The sequence below is a fragment of the Haematobia irritans genome, chromosome 5 (genome assembly GCF_050003625.1).
Source record: "Haematobia irritans isolate KBUSLIRL chromosome 5, ASM5000362v1, whole genome shotgun sequence".
NCBI classification, from domain to species: domain Eukaryota; kingdom Metazoa; phylum Arthropoda; class Insecta; order Diptera; family Muscidae; genus Haematobia; species Haematobia irritans.
The window spans coordinates 10,887,286-10,911,622 of record NC_134401.1 but is presented as its reverse complement, the minus strand read 5'-3'; the positions used below and the strand labels follow the sequence as shown (position 1 = coordinate 10,911,622).

At 25.8% G+C, this 24,337-nt stretch overlaps 1 protein-coding gene across 3 annotated transcripts in view; it reads left to right on the top strand.

Annotated features, from left to right (window-relative positions):
• hebe overlaps nt 1-10,288 on the top strand; it is a 50,841-nt gene extending 40,553 nt beyond the window's left edge. For all 3 annotated transcript variants that reach the window (XM_075309473.1, XM_075309474.1, XM_075309475.1), the window contains exon 2: nt 7,504-10,288. In XM_075309473.1, coding sequence (XP_075165588.1) covers nt 7,504-9,050 — 1,547 coding nt within the window. In that variant the 3' untranslated portion in view covers nt 9,051-10,288. The remainder of the gene's footprint in view (nt 1-7,503) is intronic.
• The last annotated feature ends 14,049 nt before the right edge of the window (nt 10,289-24,337 follow it).

Below are 24,337 nucleotides of genomic sequence, written 5' to 3'. Positions count from 1 at the left end.
CATTGGCAATGAACTCTGGTTGAGGGTCAATAGGTTTTACAATTCAATTTCAATGTAATTAGCTTTCAAAATCCCATATTGCCTTTGCACACAAGGAATATTTAAAAATTTCGAAATAGGTGTTTGAAGATAAAGGGTGATTCTTTTGAGGTTAGGATTTTCATGCATTAGTATTTGACAGATCTCGTGGGATTTCAGACATGGTGTCAAAGAGGAAGATGCTCAGTATGCTTTGACATTTCATCATGAATAGACTTACGATCTGCCACAACGTCGAATTTTCAGTGAATGGGCCCTAGAAAAGTTGGCAGAAAATCCGCTTTTTTATCGACAAATTTTGTTCAGCGATGAGGCTCATTTCTGGTTGAATGGCTACGTAAATAAGCAAAATTGCCGCATTTGGAGTGAAGAGCAACCAGAAGCCGTTCAAGAACTGCCCATGCATCCCGAAAAATGCACTGTTTGGTGTGGTTTGTACGCTGGTGGAATCATTGGACCGTATTTTTTCAAAGATGCTGTTGGACGCAACGTTACGGTGAATGGCGATCGCTGTCGTTCGATGCTAACAAACTTTTTGTTGCCAAAAATGGAAGAACTGAACTTGGTGGACATGTGGTTTCAACAAGATGGCGCTACATGCCACACAGCTCGCGATTCTATGGCCATTTTGAGGGAAAACTTCGGAGAACAATTCATCTCAAGAAATGGACCGGTAAGTTGGCCACCAAGATCATGCGATTTGACGCCTTTAGACTATTTTTTGTGGGGCTACGTCAAGTCTAAAGTCTACAGAAATAAGCCAGCAACTATTCCAGCTTTGGAAGACAACATTTCCGAAGAAATTCGGGCTATTCCGGCCGAAATGCTCGAAAAAGTTGCCCAAAATTAGACTTTCCGAATGGACCACCTAAGACGCAGCCGCGGTCAACATTTAAATGAAATTATCTTCAAAAAGTAAATGTCATGGACCAATCTAACGTTTCAAATAAAGAACCGATGAGATTTTGCAAATTTTATGCGTTTTTTTTTTTTAAAGTTATCAAGCTCTTAACAAATCACCCTTTAGAATTGAAATATTCCAGTATTTTTTCACTATCAATTTTTGTTTGTGTTATAAATAAATTTTTGTTTGTGTTATAAATAAATTTAAAATAGTGGTTAAACCATTTACAAATCATCAGGATTTGTCTTGTTTTGAGGGAATTTTAGAGTATATCTCAAGTTTATATATTCTGGCTTTATTTTCCAACTATAAGATTTTGGGTACCATTTTGGTACATTTAGTTTTGCACACATGAAGGAATCTAACATAGTTGTAACTTATATTTTATAGCAAAAACATGCTATTAATTGCTATGATGAAATCAATTATTATTATCATATGGGTTTGCAATTAATGGATAAAGAATTTTAAAATCTTGTTGATATATACACACAAACAAAATAATTTTTTGATACAATCACAAAATTAATTGATCCAATTAATTTTTAATGGAAATATCTTCAATCACAGAAATGATAATATCAGTCACCAAAGTCAATTAAACAATTAATTGATCCAATTAAAAAATTAATTGGTATTATTAATTCTTGTGATTGATTTTTGTTTTAATTAAAAAATTTATTGAATATTTTTAAAAAATCAATTAAAATTTGAATTTTGATTAATTTGGTGAAAATTTGTTCTGTGTAATGTTGTTTTATTTTCCAACTATAAAATGTTTGATACTATTTTGATACATTTCGTTTTGCACACATGTAGGAATATAATATAGATGTAACTTCTATTTTATCGAAAAATCTTGGTATTAAATATTACGATGAAATCAATTAATTTTATAAATTTTTGTAATGGACAACTTTAAAATCTTTTTGATATATACTGTTGCCTTATTTTGCTACATTTAGTTTTGCACACATTAAAGAATATAACATAGTTTTATCTTGAATTTTGTAGTTAAACATTTTCATTAATTGCTATGACGAAATCAATTAATTCTATCATATGTTGATACATATAGTTTTGCACACATAAAGAAATATAACGCGACTGAATCTTATATATTGTATCAAACCTTTGGTTTGAATTACTATTACAATATCAATTCATTTCTTCCTTTAGATTTGAAATTAATGGATAAACAATTTTTAAATCATTCTAATCAGAAGATTTATGATAATTAATGGTGGTTTATATATTTTTTAGCTTCGAAAATTTACATCTACGAGGTTGTCCACCTTGTGGCGGATTAAATCCATTATTTGTTTTAATTTTAAATGATCTCATACAAATCATAGAGTGTTTGTAAATATCAGATTTTTTATTCGTAACTATAATACTATATTTTTATGTTACTTTGGGGTTCCAAAAATTGCACACATCAAGAGTTGTGAAACATTTGTTTGAAAATCTTTACAGAACACAATTTGTTGTAGTTATTTTTTAAAAATCAATTCATTTCTTCTTTCAAATTTGAAACGAAGTAATGGATAAGCTTAAAATCTTCTATAAATTTTGTTTGGGAGGTGTGCGATATTCAGAGTGTCCAAGTTTATTTTGGTACATTTAGTTTTGCACACATGAAAGAATATAATATAGTTGTATCTTCTATTTTGTAGTAAAACCTTTCTATTAATTGCTTTGACGAAATCAATTATTTTTTATCATAGGTTAGTACATATAGTTTTGCACACATAAAGAAATATAACGCGGCTGAATCTTGCATATTATAGCAAACCTTTGGTATGAATTACTATTACAATATCAATTCATTTCTTCCATTAGGTTTGAAATTAATGGATAAACAATTTTTAAATCATTCTAATCAGAAGATTTATGATAATTAATGGTGGTTTATATATTTTTTAGCTTCGAAAATATACATCAACGAGGTTGTCCACCTTCTGGCGGATTAAACCCATTATTTGTTTTAATTTTAAATGATCTCATACAAGATCGTGGATTGTTTATAAATATCAGTTTTTTCATTCGTAACTATAATACTATAGTTTTTTGTTACTTTGGGGTTCTAAAAATTGCACGCATCAAGAGGTGTAAAACATTTGTATGAAAAACTTTACAGAACACCATTTGTTGTAGTTATTTTTTAAAAATCAATTCATTTCTTCTTTCAAATTTAAAACGAAGTGATGGACAATCTTAAAATTTTATATAAAGTTTTGTTTTTGGGAGGTGTCCGATTTTCAGAGGGTCCAAGTTTCAGTAACTGCCTTATTTTGGTACATTTAGTTTTGCACACATGAAAGAATAAAACATAGTTGTATCTTCCATTTTGTAGTAAAACCTTTCTATTAATTGCTTTGACTAAATCAATTAATTTTATTATAGGTTAGTACATATAGTTTTGCATACATAATGAAATATAACGCGGCTGAAACTTACATATTATAGCAACCCTTTGGTATGAATTACCAATACAATATCAATTCATTTCTTCCTTTAGGTTTGAAATTAATGGATATACAATTTTTAAATAATTCTAATTCATTTCTTCTTTCAAATTTAAAACGAAGTGATGGACAATCTTAAAATTTTATATAAATTTTAAACAATTTTTAAATCATTCTAATTAAAGTATTTATGACAACTAATTGATTTTTTTGCGCCGAAATTAATATTTTTTTAGCTTGTAAATCAATAGTATTAATTATTCTGGCTGATTAAAAGCATTATTTATTCTAATTTTAAATGATTTCATACAAGATCATAGATTGTTTGTATGCTAAATATCAGATTTTTCATTCGTAATTATAAAATTGTATTTTTGGAATATCAAATGGTGCACACATAAAGAATTTTAAAACATTTGTATGTAACACTTTACAGAAGACCATTTTTATTTAATAATTATTTAAAAAATCAATTAGTTTCTTCTTTTAAATTTGAAACGAAGTGATGGACAATCTTTAAATATTTATTATTATTTTAGTTATTTTTCTCTAAATTTTAGAAATCTTATCATTATGTTTACAACATCCTATATATGTAAATATCAGATTTTTTATTTTTAATTATAATATTAAATTTTTGATATTACTTTGGAGTATCAAATATTGCACACATAAAGAATTTTAAAACATTTGTATGCAACGCTTTACAGAAGACCATTTGTAGTAATTATTTGTAGTAATTTGTAGTAAAAATCAATTAATTTCTTCTTTTAAATTTGAAACGAAGTGATGGACAATTTTAAAATCTTTATAAATTGAATAGTTTTGGTATTTGCTCTGAGATAATTTTTCTTTAAATTTTAGAAATCTCAACATTATGTTTACAATATCCTATATATATATATGTAAATATCAAATTTTTCATTCGTAATTAAAATTTTGTATTTCAAATATTGCACACATAGAAAATTTTAAAACATTTGTATGAAAAACTTTACAGAAGACCATTTGTAGTAAATATTTTTTCAAAATCAATTCATTTCTTCTTTCAAATTTGCATCGAAGTGATGAGCAATCTTAAAATCTGATATAAATCGAAGAGTTTTGGATTTTTTTTCAGATTTTTTTTTTCTCGAAATTGTTCAAACATTATCATCTCTTGACATCCCTTCCCCTTTTAAAATTACCCTCATATTTAAAATGTGCGATTTTATTTAAATCCATACAGACAATTAAACCTTTCCAATGATGATACATCGCCATTACGCATTGTTTTTAAGTGATAAGAATATAAGCTCAAATTATATATTTGTTTTTATTCGGCAAAAAGGTCTTTGAACTTTGCAAATACGAAAATGGAACATCAAACACTTAATTTCTCTGTTAATTAAATATATTTTAATCTTCCACAAAAATGTTGCGGGTATAATTAGGAAATATAAGATAACATATAGAGAGAGACGAATTTTTGGTATGAAATGTTTGCAAGATTTATCTTGTTGCACAGGTATTATAAAGTTGCAAAATCAAGCAGGAAGACAAATAGACCTATGATATCATATTATGGGGGGTTCAGAATTATTTTTTCATTGAGTTTATAGATGCTCATCTGGCCGTTCGTCGAAACCAATTGTGGAAAAAATCTTAGATGGAATTGATTCTTGTAATTGATATAGTTTCTGGTTAAGAACTTTCTCTATTATTTTTCTTTATAAATGGGTATAAAAGGCAGCTTGTGTTGTATTAAAAATGACTGCCAATCTCTTTATGATTCGATATATCAGTGCTCATCATAGTTCGTCCGTCAGTCGGTAGATCCTATTTATGTAAAGTTTGTCGATTTAGTCCGTCGGTCAGTCGGTAGATCCTATATATATAAAGTTTGTCGATTTAGTCCGTCCGTCAGTCAGTCGGTAGATCCTATTTATATAAATTTTTTCGATTTAGTACGTCCGTCAGTCGGTAGATCCTATTTATATAAATTTTTTCGATTTAGACGTTCCGTCAGTCGGTAGATCCTATTTATATAAATTTTTTCGATTTAGTCCGTCCGTCAGTCGGTAGATCCTATTTATATAAATTTTTTCGATTTAGTCCGTCCGTCAGTCGGTAGATCCTATTTATATAAATTTTTTCGATTTAGTCCGTCCGTCAGTCGGTAGATCCTATTTATATAAATTTTTTCGATTTAGACCGTCCGTCAGTCGGTAAATCCTATTTATATACATTTTTATACCCTCCACCATAGGATGGGGGTATATTAACTTTGTCATTCCATTTGTAACACATCGAAATATTGCTCTAAGGCCCCATAAAGTATATATATTCTGGGTCGTGGTGAAATTCTGAGTCGATCTGAGCATGTCCGTCCGTCTGTTGAAATCACGCTAACTTCCGAACGAAACAAGCTATCGACTTGAAACTTGGCACAAGTAGTTGTTATTGATGTAGGACGGATGGTATTGCAAATGGGCCATATCGGTCCACTTTTACGTGTAGCCCCCATATAAACGGACCCCCAAATTTGGCTTGCGGAGCCTCTAAGAGAAGCAAATTTCATCCGATCCGGCTGAAATTCGGTACATGGTGTTAGTATATGGAATCTAACAACCATGCAAAAATTGGTCCACATCGGTCCATAATTATATATAGCCCCCCTATATAAACCGATCCCCCGATTTGGCTTGCGAGGCCCCTAAGAGAAGCAAATTTCATCCGATCCGGCTGAAATTTGGTACATGGTGTCAGTATATGGTCTCTAACAACCATGTAAAAATTGGTCCATATCGGTCCATAATTATATATAGCCCCCATATAAACCGATCCCCTGATTTGGCTTGCAGAGCCTCTAAGAGAAACAAATTTCATCCGATCCGGCTGAAATTTGGTACATGGTGTTAGTATATGGTCTCTAATAACCATGCAAAAATTGGTCCATATCGGTCCATAATTATATATAGCCCCAATATAAACCGATCCCCCGATTTGGCTTGCGAGGCCTCTAAGAGAAACAAATTTCATCCGATCCGGCTGAAATTTGGTACATGGTGTTAGTATATGGTCTCTAACATCCATGCAAAAATTGGTCCATATCGATCCATAATTATATATAGCCCCCATATAAACCGATCACCAGATTTGACCTCTGATTGATTGAATTGATTGACCATCTGATTGAGTTGAAATTTGGTACGTGATGTTAATATATGGTCTCAAACACCCATGCAAAAATTGGTCGATATCGGTCCATAATTATATATAGGCCCCATATAAACCGATCCCCAGATTTGACCTCCGGAGCACCTTGGAAGAGCAAAATTCTTCCCATTCGGTTGAAATTCGGTACGTGATGTTAGTATATGGTATCCAACAACCATGCAGGAATTGGTTACTATCAGTCCATAATTATATATAGCTCCCATATAAACCGATCGCCAGATTTGACCTCCGGTGCCTTTTGGAGAAGCAAAATTCATCCGATCTGGTTAAAATTTGCTACGTGGTGGTAGTATATGATAGTTAACAACCATACCAAAAGTGGTCCATATCAGTCCATAATCATTTATAGCCCCCATATAAACCGATCCCGAGATTTGGTTTTGGAGCCTCTTGGAGGAGCAAATTTCATCCGAGTGAGTTGAAATTTGTGGATGATAGTCTTTCGTAGAAGTTTCTACGCAATCCATGGTGGAGGGTACATAAGATTCGGCCTGGCCGAACTTACGGCCGTATATACTTGTTTCGATTTAGTCCGTCCGTCAGTCGGTAGATCCTATTTATATAAATTTTTTCGATTTAGATTGTCCGTCAGTCGGTAGATTTATATAAATATTTTCGATTTAGTACGTCCGTCAGTCGGTAGTATATAAAAGATATATATCTTATAATCAGTATTATAATCAATAATCTTAATCTTATTTATTTATTTTGTAAAACTTGCAATTTAAATAATTAACTCTACCAATTAAAATAATTTCAATTATCATCAGCAATCAAGGAGATTTTTATTAAAACTTCCATATTAATTTTCTATAACCCCTATTATTATAATAAAAATAATTTAGTATTCTCCTATTTCCTTTACCATTACAGTGTTGCCCGTTTATCAACGTAGCTACTACAACCTAAACATGGCTGATATCAATAACAAGCCCAAAATTCAGTTACGCCCCACTCTATCGATTAATGGCGATAAAAGTCCCTCACCAGCTACCAAACTTTTGATCAGTCATGGCAAACCAAATTTCACCATACAACGATCACCTAAAATACAAAATGGCAATGGTAGTGTTAGCCCTTTGTCGAATCAAATTTCTACGAAAAATGAATTTGTCGTCAAGAGTACCACATTCAATGGAGTCTTTAAACCCTCGAATATTAGTGTGGCCTCTAAAAATTCCCTTAAACAAAATGGTGATGATAATGAGGCCGCCAAAGTTGTATTGAGACGCACCAAGGTACCTGAACCACCACTAAAGGAGGGCGAGGATGAAAATGTTCCAGAATTCATAAGACGTCAACGTCGTATTCAAGAACGTTTGGCCAAAGAGAATTTGGATTTCGAGAATAGACGCAGCGGTTACTTTACCCATGTTGTTATATCGCCTTCTTCGCCCAATCGTAAATCATTTGTGGAGACCATGTCCAGTCCGGCTATAGTACCAGGTCTTGAAATTCCTCCTCCTGTACAACCAGCTAAAATTGAAGAGTCTGAAGAGGAAAAGAAACATGAGGAGCAGAAGGATGAGTTATTGAAGGAAATAGCCCAAGAGATAGTGGAAGAACCTAAAAACGGAGAGGTAGTAGAAGCTGCTCCTGTTGTACAAAATGGTCATGATGATGCAGAAGAAGAAGAGGTGAACAAAGCCATTGAAGAGGTTAACAAAGCTGTGGCTGGCGAAGATGATGATGTTAAGCCGGAAGAAGTAGTGGAAGAAGATAAGGTTCCCGAGCAAGTTGCTGCCGTTACTTCAGCTATGGTGGAAGAATCATCAGCCCAAAATGAAACCCCTGTTCAGGCTGCCGTTGTTACCTCAGCTATGGTTGAGGAACCTCAAAGTGAAAGCTCAGTGCAAACTGCTGTTGTCACCTCAGCCCCCGAGGAGGAAACTAAAGTTGAAGACTCCAGTGAAGCTACTGTACAAGCTGTTGTTACTTCATTGACCTTAGAAGAAGAATCGAAAATCGAGGAACCTATAGCCGCTGTCCAAGCAGTTGTCACCTCAGCTTTAATGGTAGAAGAAGAAGAAGTGGAAAAACCCCTACAAAATGGCCATGTTGAAGCTGTGGTAACTAGCGCCCTTGTTACCGAGGAAGTACCCAAAACCAATGGTGTCTCTGAACAAAATGGTCATGATGAAATCACAATTTCCCATACGAATGCCTTGAGTACACCCAGTATACCATCACCCGATCCCAGTGGAGAAAAGGGTGTCAACTATGAACCTAAAACTGTTGTCTCCTTTTCCAAAGATTTAGGTGAACCCAATAAATATCCCGATACCGTAAAAGTTGTTAAAGAAGTTGAGTCAAATAATTCGAGTAGTGATGAACTGAAGGAATTGGCAAAATTAAAATTCGAAATTAAGGGAGATGAAACAGCAGACATAGAAGTGACACCGGTTTTGAAGGTTGAATAGAAGGGGACAAAAGATATTTACACAGTAAAAAATATAGCCTAAGATAATAGAAAAAGGAATAATAAAAAAATTTCCAATTTTTTTTGTTGGGAAAATTAAAAAAAAAAAATGGAAATAGAAAAATTGTAATATAATAGTTTTGGTTCCAAAGCTTTTCCTAGATGTCGCTTGAATAGAAATTAGTTAGTCTGTTATCTATTGGAAAATTTTCATATTCCATTCAGTGGCCTTTCTAGATACAATTCCCATTGTTCGTAAAAAAATATATAAATTGATAGCTTGGATTGAAATCCTAAAAAAATCTGGGAATTTTCCAAATATAAAAATTCTTTAATTAAAGCTATCTCTAGATGGCGCTGGATAGTTTTTGATAGAATTTTTTTATTCTGTTATCAATTACAGATTTTTTTACATTCCATTGCAATGGTTGTAAAGCCATTTAAAGATATAAAAATTAATTTCTTTGCAATTCCATACAAAAACCCATAATTTGAAATTCTTTAGCTGACAGATTAACTTAAGTCTCCTTCTACAGCTTTCCTAATATACATAGAAAAAAAATCACGAAAATTTTTCCAATTATAGTCTTAAATGAGTTTTAAAAATATTCAATAAAAAATTTAATTGATTCAATAAATTGTTTAATTGAAACAAAAATCAATCACAAAAATTAATAGTATCAACTAATTTTTTAATTGGATCAATGAATTTTTTAATTGATACTATCATTTCCGTAATTAAAGACATTTCAATTAAAAATTGGATCAATTAATTTCGTGATTAAAGACAAAAAATGTTTTTTTGTGTGTAGTATAAATTTAATTTTTTTTATTTACTTATTACAAAAAATCCATCCTTTTCCATAGTTTTATGCCAGAAACCATTTGAAATTGGCATTTTATAAATTTATAATTCCCTTTAATTATTAAGTTAAATGAATTAATTTTAAATTTGTATAAATATAATGACGAGAAGAATATCGAGTGAAAATATTTCCTATGAAAATCTATATTTTTTATATATGATTCTTCAATGGATATGAGATCTCGATTTCCCCTGATATAAAGCATTAGTCTATTGTTTTATTTTTATTATTTTATTATTATGTACGACAATTATTATATTTGTATGTATTTTATTATTATTTTTGTTTAGTTTTTAAGTTTAAACTGTTGCCAAATTTTTAAATTATAATAAATTTATTATTTAAATAAAATTTATAAAAATAAAACCAGAAATTGTTTTATATAAGGCGGATGGACATTAGACCAGATTTTAGTGCTGGATAGCCAACCAATGACAGATTGGACTGACAGTACCGACCTGGCGGGTTCAAAATACAAGGCCAGTTCGATACACAAGGAGGGCTCTACGTATCAGTTTAGATTTGTTCTGTGGCACGAACTATGGCCTTCAAACTGGCGACAAAGCCATTACAAGCTGTACGAAAGTGCCTCTGTGGTAATTTGGCCCAGAAATTTGAAAAATAAAATTTTGACAAATTTTTCTATAGTAATAAAATTTTGACAAAATTTTCTATAGAAATAAAATTTTGAAAAAAATTTTCATAGAAATAAAATATTGACAAAATTTTCTATAGAAATAAAATTTTGACAAAATTTTCTATAGAAATAAAATTTTGACAAAATTTTCTATAGAAATAAAATTTTGTCAAAATTTTCTATAGAAATAAAATTTTGACAAAATTTTCTATAAAAATAAGATTTTGACAAATTTTTTTAAAGAAATAAAATTTTGACAAAATTTTCTATAGAAATACAATTTTGACAAAATTTTCTATAGCAATAAAATTTTTACAAAATTTTCTATAGAAATAAAATTTTTACAAAATTTTCTATAAAAATAAAATTTTGACAAAATTTTCTATAGAAATAACATTTTGACAAAATTTTCTATAGAAATAAAATTTTGACAAAATTTTCTATAGGAATAAAATTTTGACAAAATTTTCTACAGAAATAAAATTTTGACAAAATTTTCTATACAAATAAAATTTTGACAAAATTTTCTATAGAAATAACAGTTTGACAAAATTTTCTATAGAAATAAAATTATGAAAAAATGTTCTATAGAAATAAAATTTTGAAAAAATTTTCTATAAAAAAAAAATTTTTTGACAAAATTTTTTATAGAAATTAAATTTTGACAAAATTTTCTACAGAAATAAAATTTTGATAAAATTTTCTATAGAAATAAAATTTTGACAAAATTTTCTACAGAAATAAAATTTTGAGAAAATTTTCTATAGAAATAAAATTATGAAAAAATTTTTTATAGTAATAAAATTTTGACAAAATTTTCTATAGGAATAAAATTTTGAAAAAATTTTCTACAGAAATAAAATTTTGACAAAATTTTCTATACAAATAAAATTTTGACAAAATTTTCTATAGAAATAAAATTTTGACAAAATTTTCTATAGGAATAAAATTTTGACAAAAATTTCAATAGAAAAAAAATTTTGACAAAATTTTTTATAGAAATTAAATTTTGACAAAATTTTCTACAGAAATAAAATTTTGAGAAAATTTTCTATAGAAATAAAATTATGAAAAAATTTTTTATAGTAATAAAATTTTGACAAAATTTTCTATAGGAATAAAATTTTGACAAAATTTTCTACAGAAATAAAATTTTGACAAAATTTTCTATACAAATAAAATTTTGACAAAATTTTCTATAGAAATGAAATTTTGCCAAAATTTTCTATAGAAATAAAATTTTGACAAAATTTTCTATAAAAATAAAATTTTGACAAAATTTTCTATAGAAATAAAATTTTGAAAAAATTTTCTATAGAAATAAAATTTTGACAATATTTTCTATAGAAATACAATTTTGACAAAATTTTCTATAGAAATAAAATTTTGAACGAAATTTTCTATAGAAATAAAATTTTGAGAACATTTTTATAGAAATAAAATTTTTACAAAGTTTTCTATAGAAATAAAATTTTGACAGAATTTTCTGTAGAAATAAAATTTTGAAAAAACTTTTTAAGATATAAAATTTTGACAAAATTTTCTATGAAAATAAAATTTTGAAAACAAATTTCTATAGAAATAAAATTATGAAAAAATTTTTTATAGTAATAAAATGAAAGAATTTTCTATAGAAATAAAATTTTGACAAAATTTTCTATAGACAAAAAAAATTACAAAATTTTCTATAGAAATAAAATTTTGACAAAATTTTCTAAGAAATAAAATTTTGACAGAGTTTTCTATAGAAATAAAACTTTGACAAAATTTTCAATAGAAATAAATAAAATAAATAAAAAAATTAAATAAAGAAATAAAATTTTGAGAAAATTTTCTATAGAAATGAAATTTTGACAAAATTTTCTACAGCAATAAAATTTTGACAAAATTTTCTATAGAAATAAAATTATGAAAAAATTTTCTATAGAAATAACATTCGGACAAAATTTTCTATTGAAATAAGGTTTTGATAGATGTTCTATAGAAAAAAAATGTTGACCAAATGGAAAAAATAGAAAAAAAATGTTGACAAAATTTTTTATACAAATAAAATTTTAACAAAAAAAATAACATTTGGACAAAATTTTCTATTGAAAAAAATTTCTATAGATAGATAAAATTGTGACAAGATTTTCTATAGAAATAAAAATTTGACAAAATTTTCTATAGAAATAAAATTTTGACAAAATTTTCTATAGAAATAAAATTTTGACAAAATTTTCTATAGAAAAAAAAAATTTTGACAAAATTTTCTATAGAAATAAAATTTTGACAAAATTTTCTATAGAAATAAAATACAGACAAAATTTTCTATGGAAATAAAATTTTGCCAAAATTGTCTATAGGAATAAAATTTTGACAAAATTTTCTATAGAAATAAAATTTTGACAAAATTTTTCTATAGAAATAAAATTTTGACAAAATTTTCTATAGAAGTTACATTTTGATAAAAATGGCTATAGAAATTACATTTGGATAAAATTTTCTATAGAAATAAAATTTGGACTAAATTTTCTATAGAAAAAAAAATTTGACAAAATTTTCTATAGAAATAAAATTTTGAAAAAATTTTCTATAGAAGTAACATTTTGATAAAAATGGCTATAGAAATTACATTTGGATAAAATGTTCTATAGAAATAAAATTTGGACTAAATTTTCTATAGAAAAAAATTTGACAAAATTTTCTATAGAAATAAAATTTTGACAAAATTTTCTAATGAAATAACATTTTGACAAAATTTTCTAATGAAATAACATTTTGACAAAATTTTCTACAGAAATAAAATTTTGACAGAATTTTCTATAGAAGTAAAATTTGGACAAAATTTTCTATAGAAATATAATTTTGACAAAATTTTCTATCGGAATAAAATTTTGACAAAATATTCTATAGAAATAAAATTTTGACAACATTTTCTATCGGAATAAATTTTTGACAATATTTTCTGTAGAAATAAAATGTTGGCAAAATTTTTTTTAGAAATAAAATTTTGACAAAATATGAAAATAAAATTTTCATACCATCTAAGTCCATTGGGTAAGTTCTTACTTTTGTAGAAGTCCATTGGGTAAGTTCTTACTTTTGTAGAAATATTAACTATCCCTTGTTGGTGAAAGCTACAAATATTTAAAACTTAGATACATTTACAGTTCAAGGCATAATTATAGCCCAAATAATTTCTTGTCGTTAAGAGTTCTTATAAAATATTTAATTACATTCTAAAATAAAATAATAAAATATTTATTTCGCAGAAAAAATTATTTTCATAACCACCACAAAAATGTGATCAAAACCTGAAAATAGGATTTTTTATTTGGTAGTTGTTTGGTCAAATTTTCTTCAAAATTTGGGTAGATTATTTTTGGCTCGAGCGGCAAACAGTAATCGCAAGACGATCGTTTCTATTTCTGGGGATTCCCTTTGCAATATCTTTTTGATGTTATTCACTTACATCGGATTAGGGTAGAAATGTATCTTCGCATTCTATAACTCTCTTAGGGGCTTACTTGCACGGTTCGGATGTAATGAGAGCGGTGTAATGAAATTCGGTCGTATTGTAAACTAAAATCGACCTTAAGGCATTAGTTGTCATAGCTGTCTAACAAATAATTTTTCAATTTTAATTGTAAGGGGTTGTAATTATATGGAAATGTTATGTACAATGGTAGTAGAATTTTTTCAATTCGGGAAGAATAATTCGCATATGTAATTTCCATTAGAAATTAACATATAAGACTCAAAATCAGTCATCTCTTGTCCACCAGATCTATACTAAAGACTATGGAAATTCGTTTTAACCTGCGATGAAAAATGTATAGTTAGGCTTGTGTAGTTTTGTATCTTGCATCTTCTTTACAATAACGTAATTAAACCAATTTGCTTGACCAATAAGCTCGTATAAAATTATAATGATAGGAAAAATTATTTGTTTAATTTTTTATTAATTACATCAATTAAATAATTAATTGAAATCAATAGAAAAAAAAACAACACAAAAATGAATTTTGTACATCGAATAAATTACTCTAACTCAATTTTCCAATTTTATAAAAAAAAATCCCCTTGAAAAATATCCATTCAATTAGTAACTCATATAAACGATTATTCAAAAATTGATTGTCAACAAATATAAAAATATAACAATATATAAATTGCAGTCTCGTGGTTAACTGATTAAATGCTCGTTATTTATAGACACCCGTGGTAAGTAATTAACTCCGACATATTAAATCTGAAACGGAAGACATTGTTTAACTAATAATAAAAAAAGGTATTCATTAAAACTGCAATAAATGGTATTTGTCATCAATCAAAGTTCAATTTCTTAATTTATTGAAGAATACATATACAAGATTGGCAAGATCTCTTAAAACTTCGCTCAGAAGGCTGCAAAAATAAAATCTGAGGCTTAGTTTACATGTATAATTGTGGACCCATATGGAACAATTATGACATGGTTTAGGAAGAATGCTGACATAACGAACCAAATTTGAAAACAGATCGGTTTTATGAAAATTTTAATTTTATGTCAAATTTAATGAAAAAATTGTTTCTATAAGGTGTTTTATGAAAATTTCATTTTTATAGGAAATTTTCGTAAAATTTCATTTCTATAAGAAATTTTCTGAAAAGTTCATTTCTATAAGAAATTTTCCGAAAATTTTATTTCTATAAGAAATTTTCGGAAAATTTCATTTCTATAGGAAATTTTTGGAAAATTTCATTTCTATAAGAAATTTTCTGAAAATTTTATTTCTATAGGTAATTTTCGGAAAATTTCATTTCTATAGGAAATTTTCGGAAAATTTAATTTCTATAGGTAATTTTCGGAAAATTTCATTTCTATAGGAATTTTTTGGAAAATTTCATTTCTATAAGAAATTTTCGGAAAATTTAATTTCTATAGGAAATTTTTGGAAAATTTCATTTCTATAAGAAATTTTCTGAAAATTTCATTTCTATACGAAATTTTCGGAAAATTTCATTTCTATAGGAAATTTTTGGAAAATTTCATTTCTATAAGAAATTTTCGGAAAATTTCATTTCTATAGGAAATTTTCAGAAAATTTCATTTCTATAGGAAATTTTCAGAAAATTTCATTTCTATACGAAATTTTCGGAAAATTTCATTTCTATAAGAAATTTTCTGAAAATTTCATTTCTATAGGTAATTTTCGGAAAATTTCATTTCTATAGGAAATTTTCGGAAAATTTCATTTCTAGAGGAAATTTTTGGAAAATTTCATTTCTATAGGAAACTTTCGGAAAATTTCACATCTATAGGAAATTTTTGGAAAATTTCATTTCTATAAGAAATTTTCTGAAAATTTCATTTCTATAGGTAATTTTCGGAAAATTTCATTTCTATAGGAAATTTTCGGAAATTTTCATTTCTATAGGAAATTTTTGGAAAATTTCATTTCTATAAGAAATTTTCTGAAAATTTCATTTCTCTCATTTCTATAGGAAATTTTCGGAAAATTTCATTTCTATAGGAAATTTTCGGAAAATTTCATTTCTATAGGAAATTTTCGGAAAATTTCATTTCTATAGAAAATTTTCGGAAAATTTCATTTCTATAGGAAATTTTCGGAGAATTTCATTTCTATAGGATATATTCGGAAAATTTCATTTCTATAGGAAATTTTCGGAAAATTTCATTTCTATAGGAAATTTTTGGAAAATTTCATTTCTATAGGAAATTTTTGGAAAATTTCATTTCTATAAGAAATTTTCGGAAAATTTCATTTCTATAGGAAATTTGCTGAAATTTTTATTTCTGTACGAAATATCCTCTTTTCTATAGAAAATTTTTTGAAAATTCCATTTCTATAAGAAATTTTCCGAAATTTTTATTTCTATAGGAAATTTTCTGAAAATATCATTCCTATAGAACATTTTCTGAAATTTTCATTTCTATAGAAAATTTTCTGAAAAAATTTTTTTAAAGGAAATTTTCTGAAAATTTTATTTCTATGGAAAATTTTTGCAAAACTTCATTTCATTTTAAATTTTATTTCTATAGAAAGTTTAGTAAAAGTTTTAATCTCATAAGAATTGTTTTTCAAAATTGTATTTCTATAGAAAATTTTCTTACAATTTTACTTCTATAAAAATTTTTCTTAAAATTTTATTTCTATCGAAAATGTCGTAAGAATGTCATTCCTATAATTTTTTTTCAAAATTTCATTCTTATAAGAATTTATTCAAAATTTTATTTCTATTTTGTCCAAAATTTCATATTTACAAGAACATTTTATCCAAAACTAGATTTCTATAGAAAATTTTGTCAAATTTTTATTTCTAAAGAAAATTTTGTCAAAATTTCATTCTTATAAATTTTGACATTCTATCAAAATTTCATTTCCATACGAAAATTTGTCAAAATTTTGTTTCAATAAGAAATTTTATTAAAATTTCATTTCAATAGGAAATTTTCTCAAAATTTAATTTCTATAGGAAATTTTCTCAAAATTTAATTTCTAAAGGAAATTTACTGAAATTTTTATTTTTATAGGAATTTTCTCATTCTATAGGAAATTTTCTGAAAATTTCATTTACATATGAAATTATCTGAAAATTTCATTTTTATAGGAAATTTTCTGAAAATTTCATTTCTAAAGGAAATTTTCATAAATTTTTATTTCTATAGGAAATTTTCTGAAAATTTCATTTCTAAAGGAAATTTTCTGAAAATTTCATTTCTATAGAAAATTTTTGCAAAATTTAATTTCTTTAGGAAATTTTTTTAAAATATAGGAAGTTTAGTAAACATTTTAATTTTATAACAAATTTTTTCAGAATTGTATTTCTATAAAAAATTTTCTCACAATTTTACTTCTATAGAAACTTTTCTTAAAATTTTATTTCAATTTATTTGTATCGAAAATGTTGTAAAAATGTCATTCCTATAAAAAATTTTGTCAAAATTGCATTCTTATACGAAATTTTTTTTCGAAATTTCATTCTTATAAGAATTTTTTCAAAATATTATTTAAATAGGAATTTTTCTCCAAAATTTCATTTTACAAGAAATTTTATCCAAAACTTCATTTCTATAGTACATTTTTTGTCAAAATTTTATTTCTATAGAAAATTTTGTAAAATTTTTATTTCTATAGAAAATTTTGTCAAAATTTCATTCTTATAAGAAATTTTATCAAACTTTCATTTCCATAAGAAAATTTGTCAAAATTTTGTTTTAATAAGAAATTGTATTAAAATTTCATTTCTATAGAAAATTTTTCCAAAATTTAATTTCTATAGGAAATTTTCTGAAATTTTTATTTTTATAGGAAATTTCCTCATTTCTATAGGAAATTTTCTGAAAATTTCATTTACATATGAAATTATCTGAAAATTTCATTTTTATAGGAAAATTTCTGAAAAATCCATTTCTATAAGAAATTTTCAGAAATTTTTATTTCTATAGAAAATTTTTGCAAAATTTAATTTCTTTAGGAAATTTTCTGATAATTTCATTTCTATAGAAAATGTCATTTCTAAAGGAAATTTCCTGAAAATTTTATTTCTATAGAAAATTTTTGCAAAATTTAATTTCTTTAGGAAATTTTTTTTTAAATTTTATTTCTATAGAAAGTATAGTAACAATTTTAATCTTATAAGAACTTTTTCAAAATTGTATTTCTATAGAAAATTTTCTCACAATTTTACTTCTATTTTTCTTAAAATTTTATTTCTATCGAAAATGTTGTAAGAATGTCATTCCTATAAAAAATTTTGTCAAAATTACATTCTTATAAAAATTTTTTGTCGAAATTTCATTCTTATAAGAACTTTTTCAAAATATTATTTATATAGGAATTTTTGTCCAAATTTCATTTTACAGGAAATTTTATCCAAAACTTCATTTCTATAGAACATTTTTGTCAAAATTTTATTTCTATAGAAAATTTTGTCAAATTTTTATTTCTATAGAAAATTTTGTCAAAATTTCATTCTAATAAGAAATTTTATCAAAATTTCATTCTCATAGGAAAATTTGTCAAAATTTTGCTTCAATAAGTAATTTTATTAAAATTTCATTTCTATAGGAAAATTTCTAAAAATGTTATTTCTATAGGAAATTTTGTTACAATTTTATTTTTATAGTAAATTTTGCTAAAATTTCATTCATATTCGAAATGTTCTCAAAATTTCTTTCTTATAAGAAATTTTGTCAAAATTTCATTTTTATAGGATAACTTTTCAAAATTAAAGGAAATTTTTCAAATCAAATCTAGGGATCAGTTTATATGAGGACTATTTTAGGTAGTGGCCCTATTTTTTTGCAATACCATCCGACTTACATCAATAATAAGAAACTGTGCTAAGTTTCAGGCTCTGTTTGTTTTGGAAGATAGCCTGATTTCAACATACATATGGGCGGACATTGCTAGATCGGCTCCGAATTTCACCTCAAAATGTGGGATCTGAGACATATATTTCGATGTGTCACAAACGCAATGACAAACTTTGTATATCCCCCATCCTATGGTGAAGAATATAAAAATCTAAGTTTTTTAGTTCTCACACTTGGTTACTACATTCATTACGATATTATAGGTAATCAATAGCCTGCTTCAATTTGACTCTGACATTGACAGTGATGATTTGATTTTTGAATTTTATGGTCAATGGATTGTTGTTACCTACCTTCCCTTCGATTACTTATGTAGTTGAATACTATGCGATCTTTACTGAGCAGATAGCGGTCTTGGTCATGGTTTGTTATCGGAAGTAACAAAAAAAATGAGATTTTTCAAACACTTTATTCGTATGCGATAGAATAAAACTGTAATCTAATTGGGGGTATTTATTGTGCATTTTTGTTTTTTTTTGTTCAATTTTGTGGTAGAGCCACAACATTTAAACATTATGTCTTAATTTGTTGGTGTTAATTTTTAGTTTGAGCCCGTACATTTCAATTCTCTCTATGAAGAATTCCTAGCTAAGGTTAAATGCGTTTTTTCTTCGTCTTTTCTTTTTGTTGAAACGGTTTGTTTCTATTTTTGCACGAGGTCAAAAGAGTTAAAATGCCTTTGATTGATTATCATTGTCATTGATTCGCCGATAACAAGTTATGGGAATGGTAGTAGTTTTTTTCCTCCAACGGGGACTCATAGATGACGAAGGTGTGGTACTACTCATATGAAATCATGGGATTTTGATTTATGTTCTAATACAAAAAAATACATATCTTCCAACATAATTTGATAAGTCAGGTGATTTAGGTAGGAGGGATAAATTTCAAATTGAAACATAGATTTTAAGCGTGAGAATGTCAACTATTAATGAAAGCTATTCCATTCCATTCTCTTGTCAACAATAGGGGTCTACGGATCACAGTTGCCACTCGTGCCAAACAAAATCTCACATAACTTGAAGAAAATTGTACAAAAAGTCTATAAAATTAAAAAAAAAATAGTTTGTAAAATTTTTATTTTCATAAAAATATTTGTCAAAATTTTATTTCTATAGAAAATTTGTCAAAATTTTATTTCTACAGAAAAAATTGTCAAAATTGTATTTCTAAGAATTTTTTTACAAAATTTTATTGCTATAGAAATTTTTGTCAAATTTTATTTTTTTTATAGAGAACTTAGTCAAATCCATAGAAAATTTTGACAACATTTTATTTCTATAGAAAATTTTGTCAAAATTTTATTTCTAAAGACAATTTTGTCAAAATTTTATTTCATTTGTCAAAATGTTATCTCTGTAGAAAATTTTGTTAAAACTTTATTTCAATAGAAAGTTTTGTCAAAATTTTATTTCTGTAGAAAATTTTGTCAACATTTTATTTCTATACAAAGATTTTCACAAATGTTAATTCTATAGAAAATTTTGTCAAAATTTTATTTCTATAGAAAATTTTGCCAAAATTTTATTTCTATGGAGAATTTAGTCAACATTTTATTACTATTGAAAATTTTGTGAAAATTTTATTTCTATAGAAAATTTTGTCAACATTTCATTTGTATAGAAAATTTTGCCAAAATTTTATTTCTATAGGAAATTTTGATAAAATTTTATTTCAATAGAAAATTTTGTATCTATAGAAAATATTTTCAAAATTTTATTTCTATAAAACATTTTGGTCAAAAATTTATATCTATAGAAAATTTTGTCAAAATTTTATTTTTTATAGAGAATTTAGTGAAAATTTTATTTCTATAGAGATTTTAGTGAAATTTTTATATCTATGGAAAATTTTATTTCTATAAAAAGTTTTGTCAAAATTTTATTTTTATAGAGGATTTAGTGAAAATTTTATTTCTATAGAGATTTTAGTGAAATTTTTATTTCTATGGAAAATTTTATTTCTATAAAAAGTTTTGACAAAATTTTATTTCTATAAAAAATTTTGTCAAAATCTTATTTTTATAAAATTTTGGCCAAAATTTTATTTCTACAAACTCTTTTGTCAAAATTTTATTTCTATTGAAAATTTTGCCAAAATTTTATTTCTATAGAAAATTTAGTAATTTTTTTTTCTATGCACAATATTGTCAAAATTGTATATCTATAGAAAATTTTGTCAAAATTGTATTTTTATAGGAAATGTTGTCAAATTTTTATTTCTATGGATAATTTTATTTCTATAAAAAGTTTTTTATTTCTATAAAAATTTTTGTCAAAATTTTATTTTTATAAAAAATTTGGTCAAACTTTTATTTTTACAAACTCTTTTGTCAAAATTTTATTTTTATAAAAAAATTGGTCAAGATTTATTTCTTCTACAAACTCTTTGGTCAAAATTTTATTTTTCTAGAGAATTTAGTGAAAATTTTATTTCTATAGAGATTTTAGTGAAAATTTTATTTCTATGGAAAATTTTATTTCTATAAAAAGTTTTGATAAAATTTTATTTCTATAAAAAATTTTGCCAAAATTTTATTTCTATTGAAAATTTTGTCAAAATTTTATTTCTATAGAAAATTTAGTCAAAATTTTTTTCTATTTACAATATTGTCAACATTTTATATCTATAGGAAATGTTGTCAAATTTTTATTTCTTTGGAAAATTTTATTTCTATAAAAAGTTTTTTATTTCTATAAGAATTTTTGTCAAAAATTTATTTTATAAAAAATTTGGTCAAAATTTTATTTCTACAAACTCTTTTGTCAAAATTTTATATCTATAAAAAATTTGGTCAGAATTTTATTTCTCTAGAAAATTTTGTCAAAATTTTATTTCTATAGAAAATGTTGTCAAAATGGAGAATGGACTTTTTCATAGTCTTTAGTATAGATCTGGCTGGAGACAGAAGACTCAATTTGTTCCCTATGGCCTAATTTCTAATGCAGAAAGCATATACGAATTATCCCCTTACAAAGCAAATCGTCTCTACTCCCACTGCTCTAAATCTCTTCATTTAAATAAACATTTTTATAAAAACTACCCTATTTGTTTATGAAAATTTTATTATTATTAAAATACGAATATTTCGAAAAAATAGAAGAAAACAATTCTTTCGGTGTCGTGGTCAACTGTCCTATATATCAAATTTAAACTCCCATTTCTTCGATTCTATACCACTTCATGGGAAAAGCTCTTGTACTTGCCAATAACAATAAATGCCAAAAGTTAACAATCTAGACAAGAAATCAACACATCAAACTTATCTAATCTACATGTTAAGGGTTAGAATTTTCAATCATTTGGTTAATGTCAACATTTCAGTCATCTGAGTCATCAATGAGTAAAAAAAATGTTCAAAAACAATAATGTCTACTTACTTGTTAGACAATTTATGGGGATATGCAGATTAAACAAAAATGGATATATGGATAATAGTTTTTTCGATCATATTTAAAGAAATTAAGCTGGTTGTCAAACCGTCTCTTTCGTAAAATATTTAGCTTTAACTGTGGATTTGATTAAATTATAATAGTACTGTATACTACCCTTGAATAGAAAAATGCTCCTAAATGTATGTCAAGTTTTGACGTTGTCCTCATGTACTGTATGCATCAACATATTGGTAAAAGCTCTATTAGTCAAACCAAAAGCATACCTTAAGGCGAAATGTTGGTACTTACGTTAGTGATGGGAATATTCTTTCAATGAAACAGTACAACTCTTTGTGTACAGGGAATTTTTACCTTTCGTTATAAAGAATAAAGTTCTCAGTTTTCAGAAGTAACGTATGATTGTTTAACGATCGAAAACAGGTATCAAGCGGATAAAATTTGCTCCTCCACGAAGCTTTGCGAGCCAAATATGGAAAACGGTTTATATGGGGGTTATATTTTTCAATGGTGACCCATTTTCCGTACTAAGTCCCAAGTCGATAGCTTGTTTCACAAGACAGGCGGACATTCACCTTAATATATATATACTATATGTGGGTCTGAGACCAATATTTCGATGTGATAAAAACGAAATGACAAGGTTAGAAATTTTATTTCTATAGAAAATTTTGTCAAAATTTTATTACAATAGAAAATTTGGTCAAAATTTTATTCCTACAAACTCTTTTGTCAAAATTTTTTTCTATAGAAAATTTTGTCAAAATTTTATTTCTATATAAAATTTTGTCAAAATTTTATTTCTATAGAAAATTTTTGCAAATTTTTTTTTCTATAGAAAATTTTGTCAAAATTTTATTTCTATGGAAAATTTTGTCAAAATTTTATTTCTATGGAAAATTTTGTAAAAATTTTATTTCTATAAAAAATTTTGTCAAAATTTTATTTCTACAAAATCTTTTGTCAACATTTTATTTCTCTAGAAAATCTTGCCAAAATTTTATTTCTATAGAAAATTTTGTTAAAATTTTATTTTTATAGAAAATCTGTTCAAAATTTTATTTCTATAGAAAATTTTGTCAAAATTTTTTTTTTATAGAAAATTTTGTCAAAATTATATTTCTATAGAAAATTTTGTCAAAATTTTATTTCTATGGAAAATTTTGTCAAAATTTTATTTCTATAGAAAATTTTGTCAAAATTTTATTTCTGTTGTTTTTTGATTTCAGCTTAAAGCCATGCATTGACTAAACTACAAGTGTAGCTTAACCAACAGAGGAAAAGAATGTTTGTCAAATTTATTTGGGCAAAGCCCTATAGACTGCAAGATGGTTGGATGGACGCACGTTTCGGAATTACCAGCATCCGCTACTTGCAGCAAAACTATCATCCAATTATCAGAATAAATTCAGGCAGTTCATTAAACCCAAACAATGAACCACACTTGAACCTTCCGAAAAAAGGTTGTGCATGATAGCCGGCTTATGCCGAAATAAATTCGAACAACCATATCTCTTTTCCTATGCCACTGTCAAATCATCGATTTGAGTGCAGTTGGCTGCTTAAAGAACAAATCCAACAATAACAAAACGAATGAAAATTTTATTTCTATAGAAAATTTTGTCGAAATGATATTTCATAGAAAATTTTGTTGAAATTTTATTTCTATAAAAAATTTTGTCAAAATTTTATTTCTACAAACTCTTTTGTCAAAATTTTATTTCTATAGAAAATTTTGTCAAAATTTTATTTCTATAGAAAATCTTGTCAAAATTTTATTTCTATAGAAAATATTGTCATAATTTTATTTCTATAGAAAATTTTGTCAAAATTTTATTTCTATAGAAAATTTTGTCAAAATTTTATTTCTACAGAAAATATTGTCAAAATTTTATTTCTATAGAAAATATTGTCATAATTTTATTTCTATAAAAAATTTTGTCAAAATTTTATTTCTATAGAAAATTTTGTCAAAATTGTATTTCTATAGAAAATTTTGTCAAAATTTTTTTTCTATAGAAAATTTTG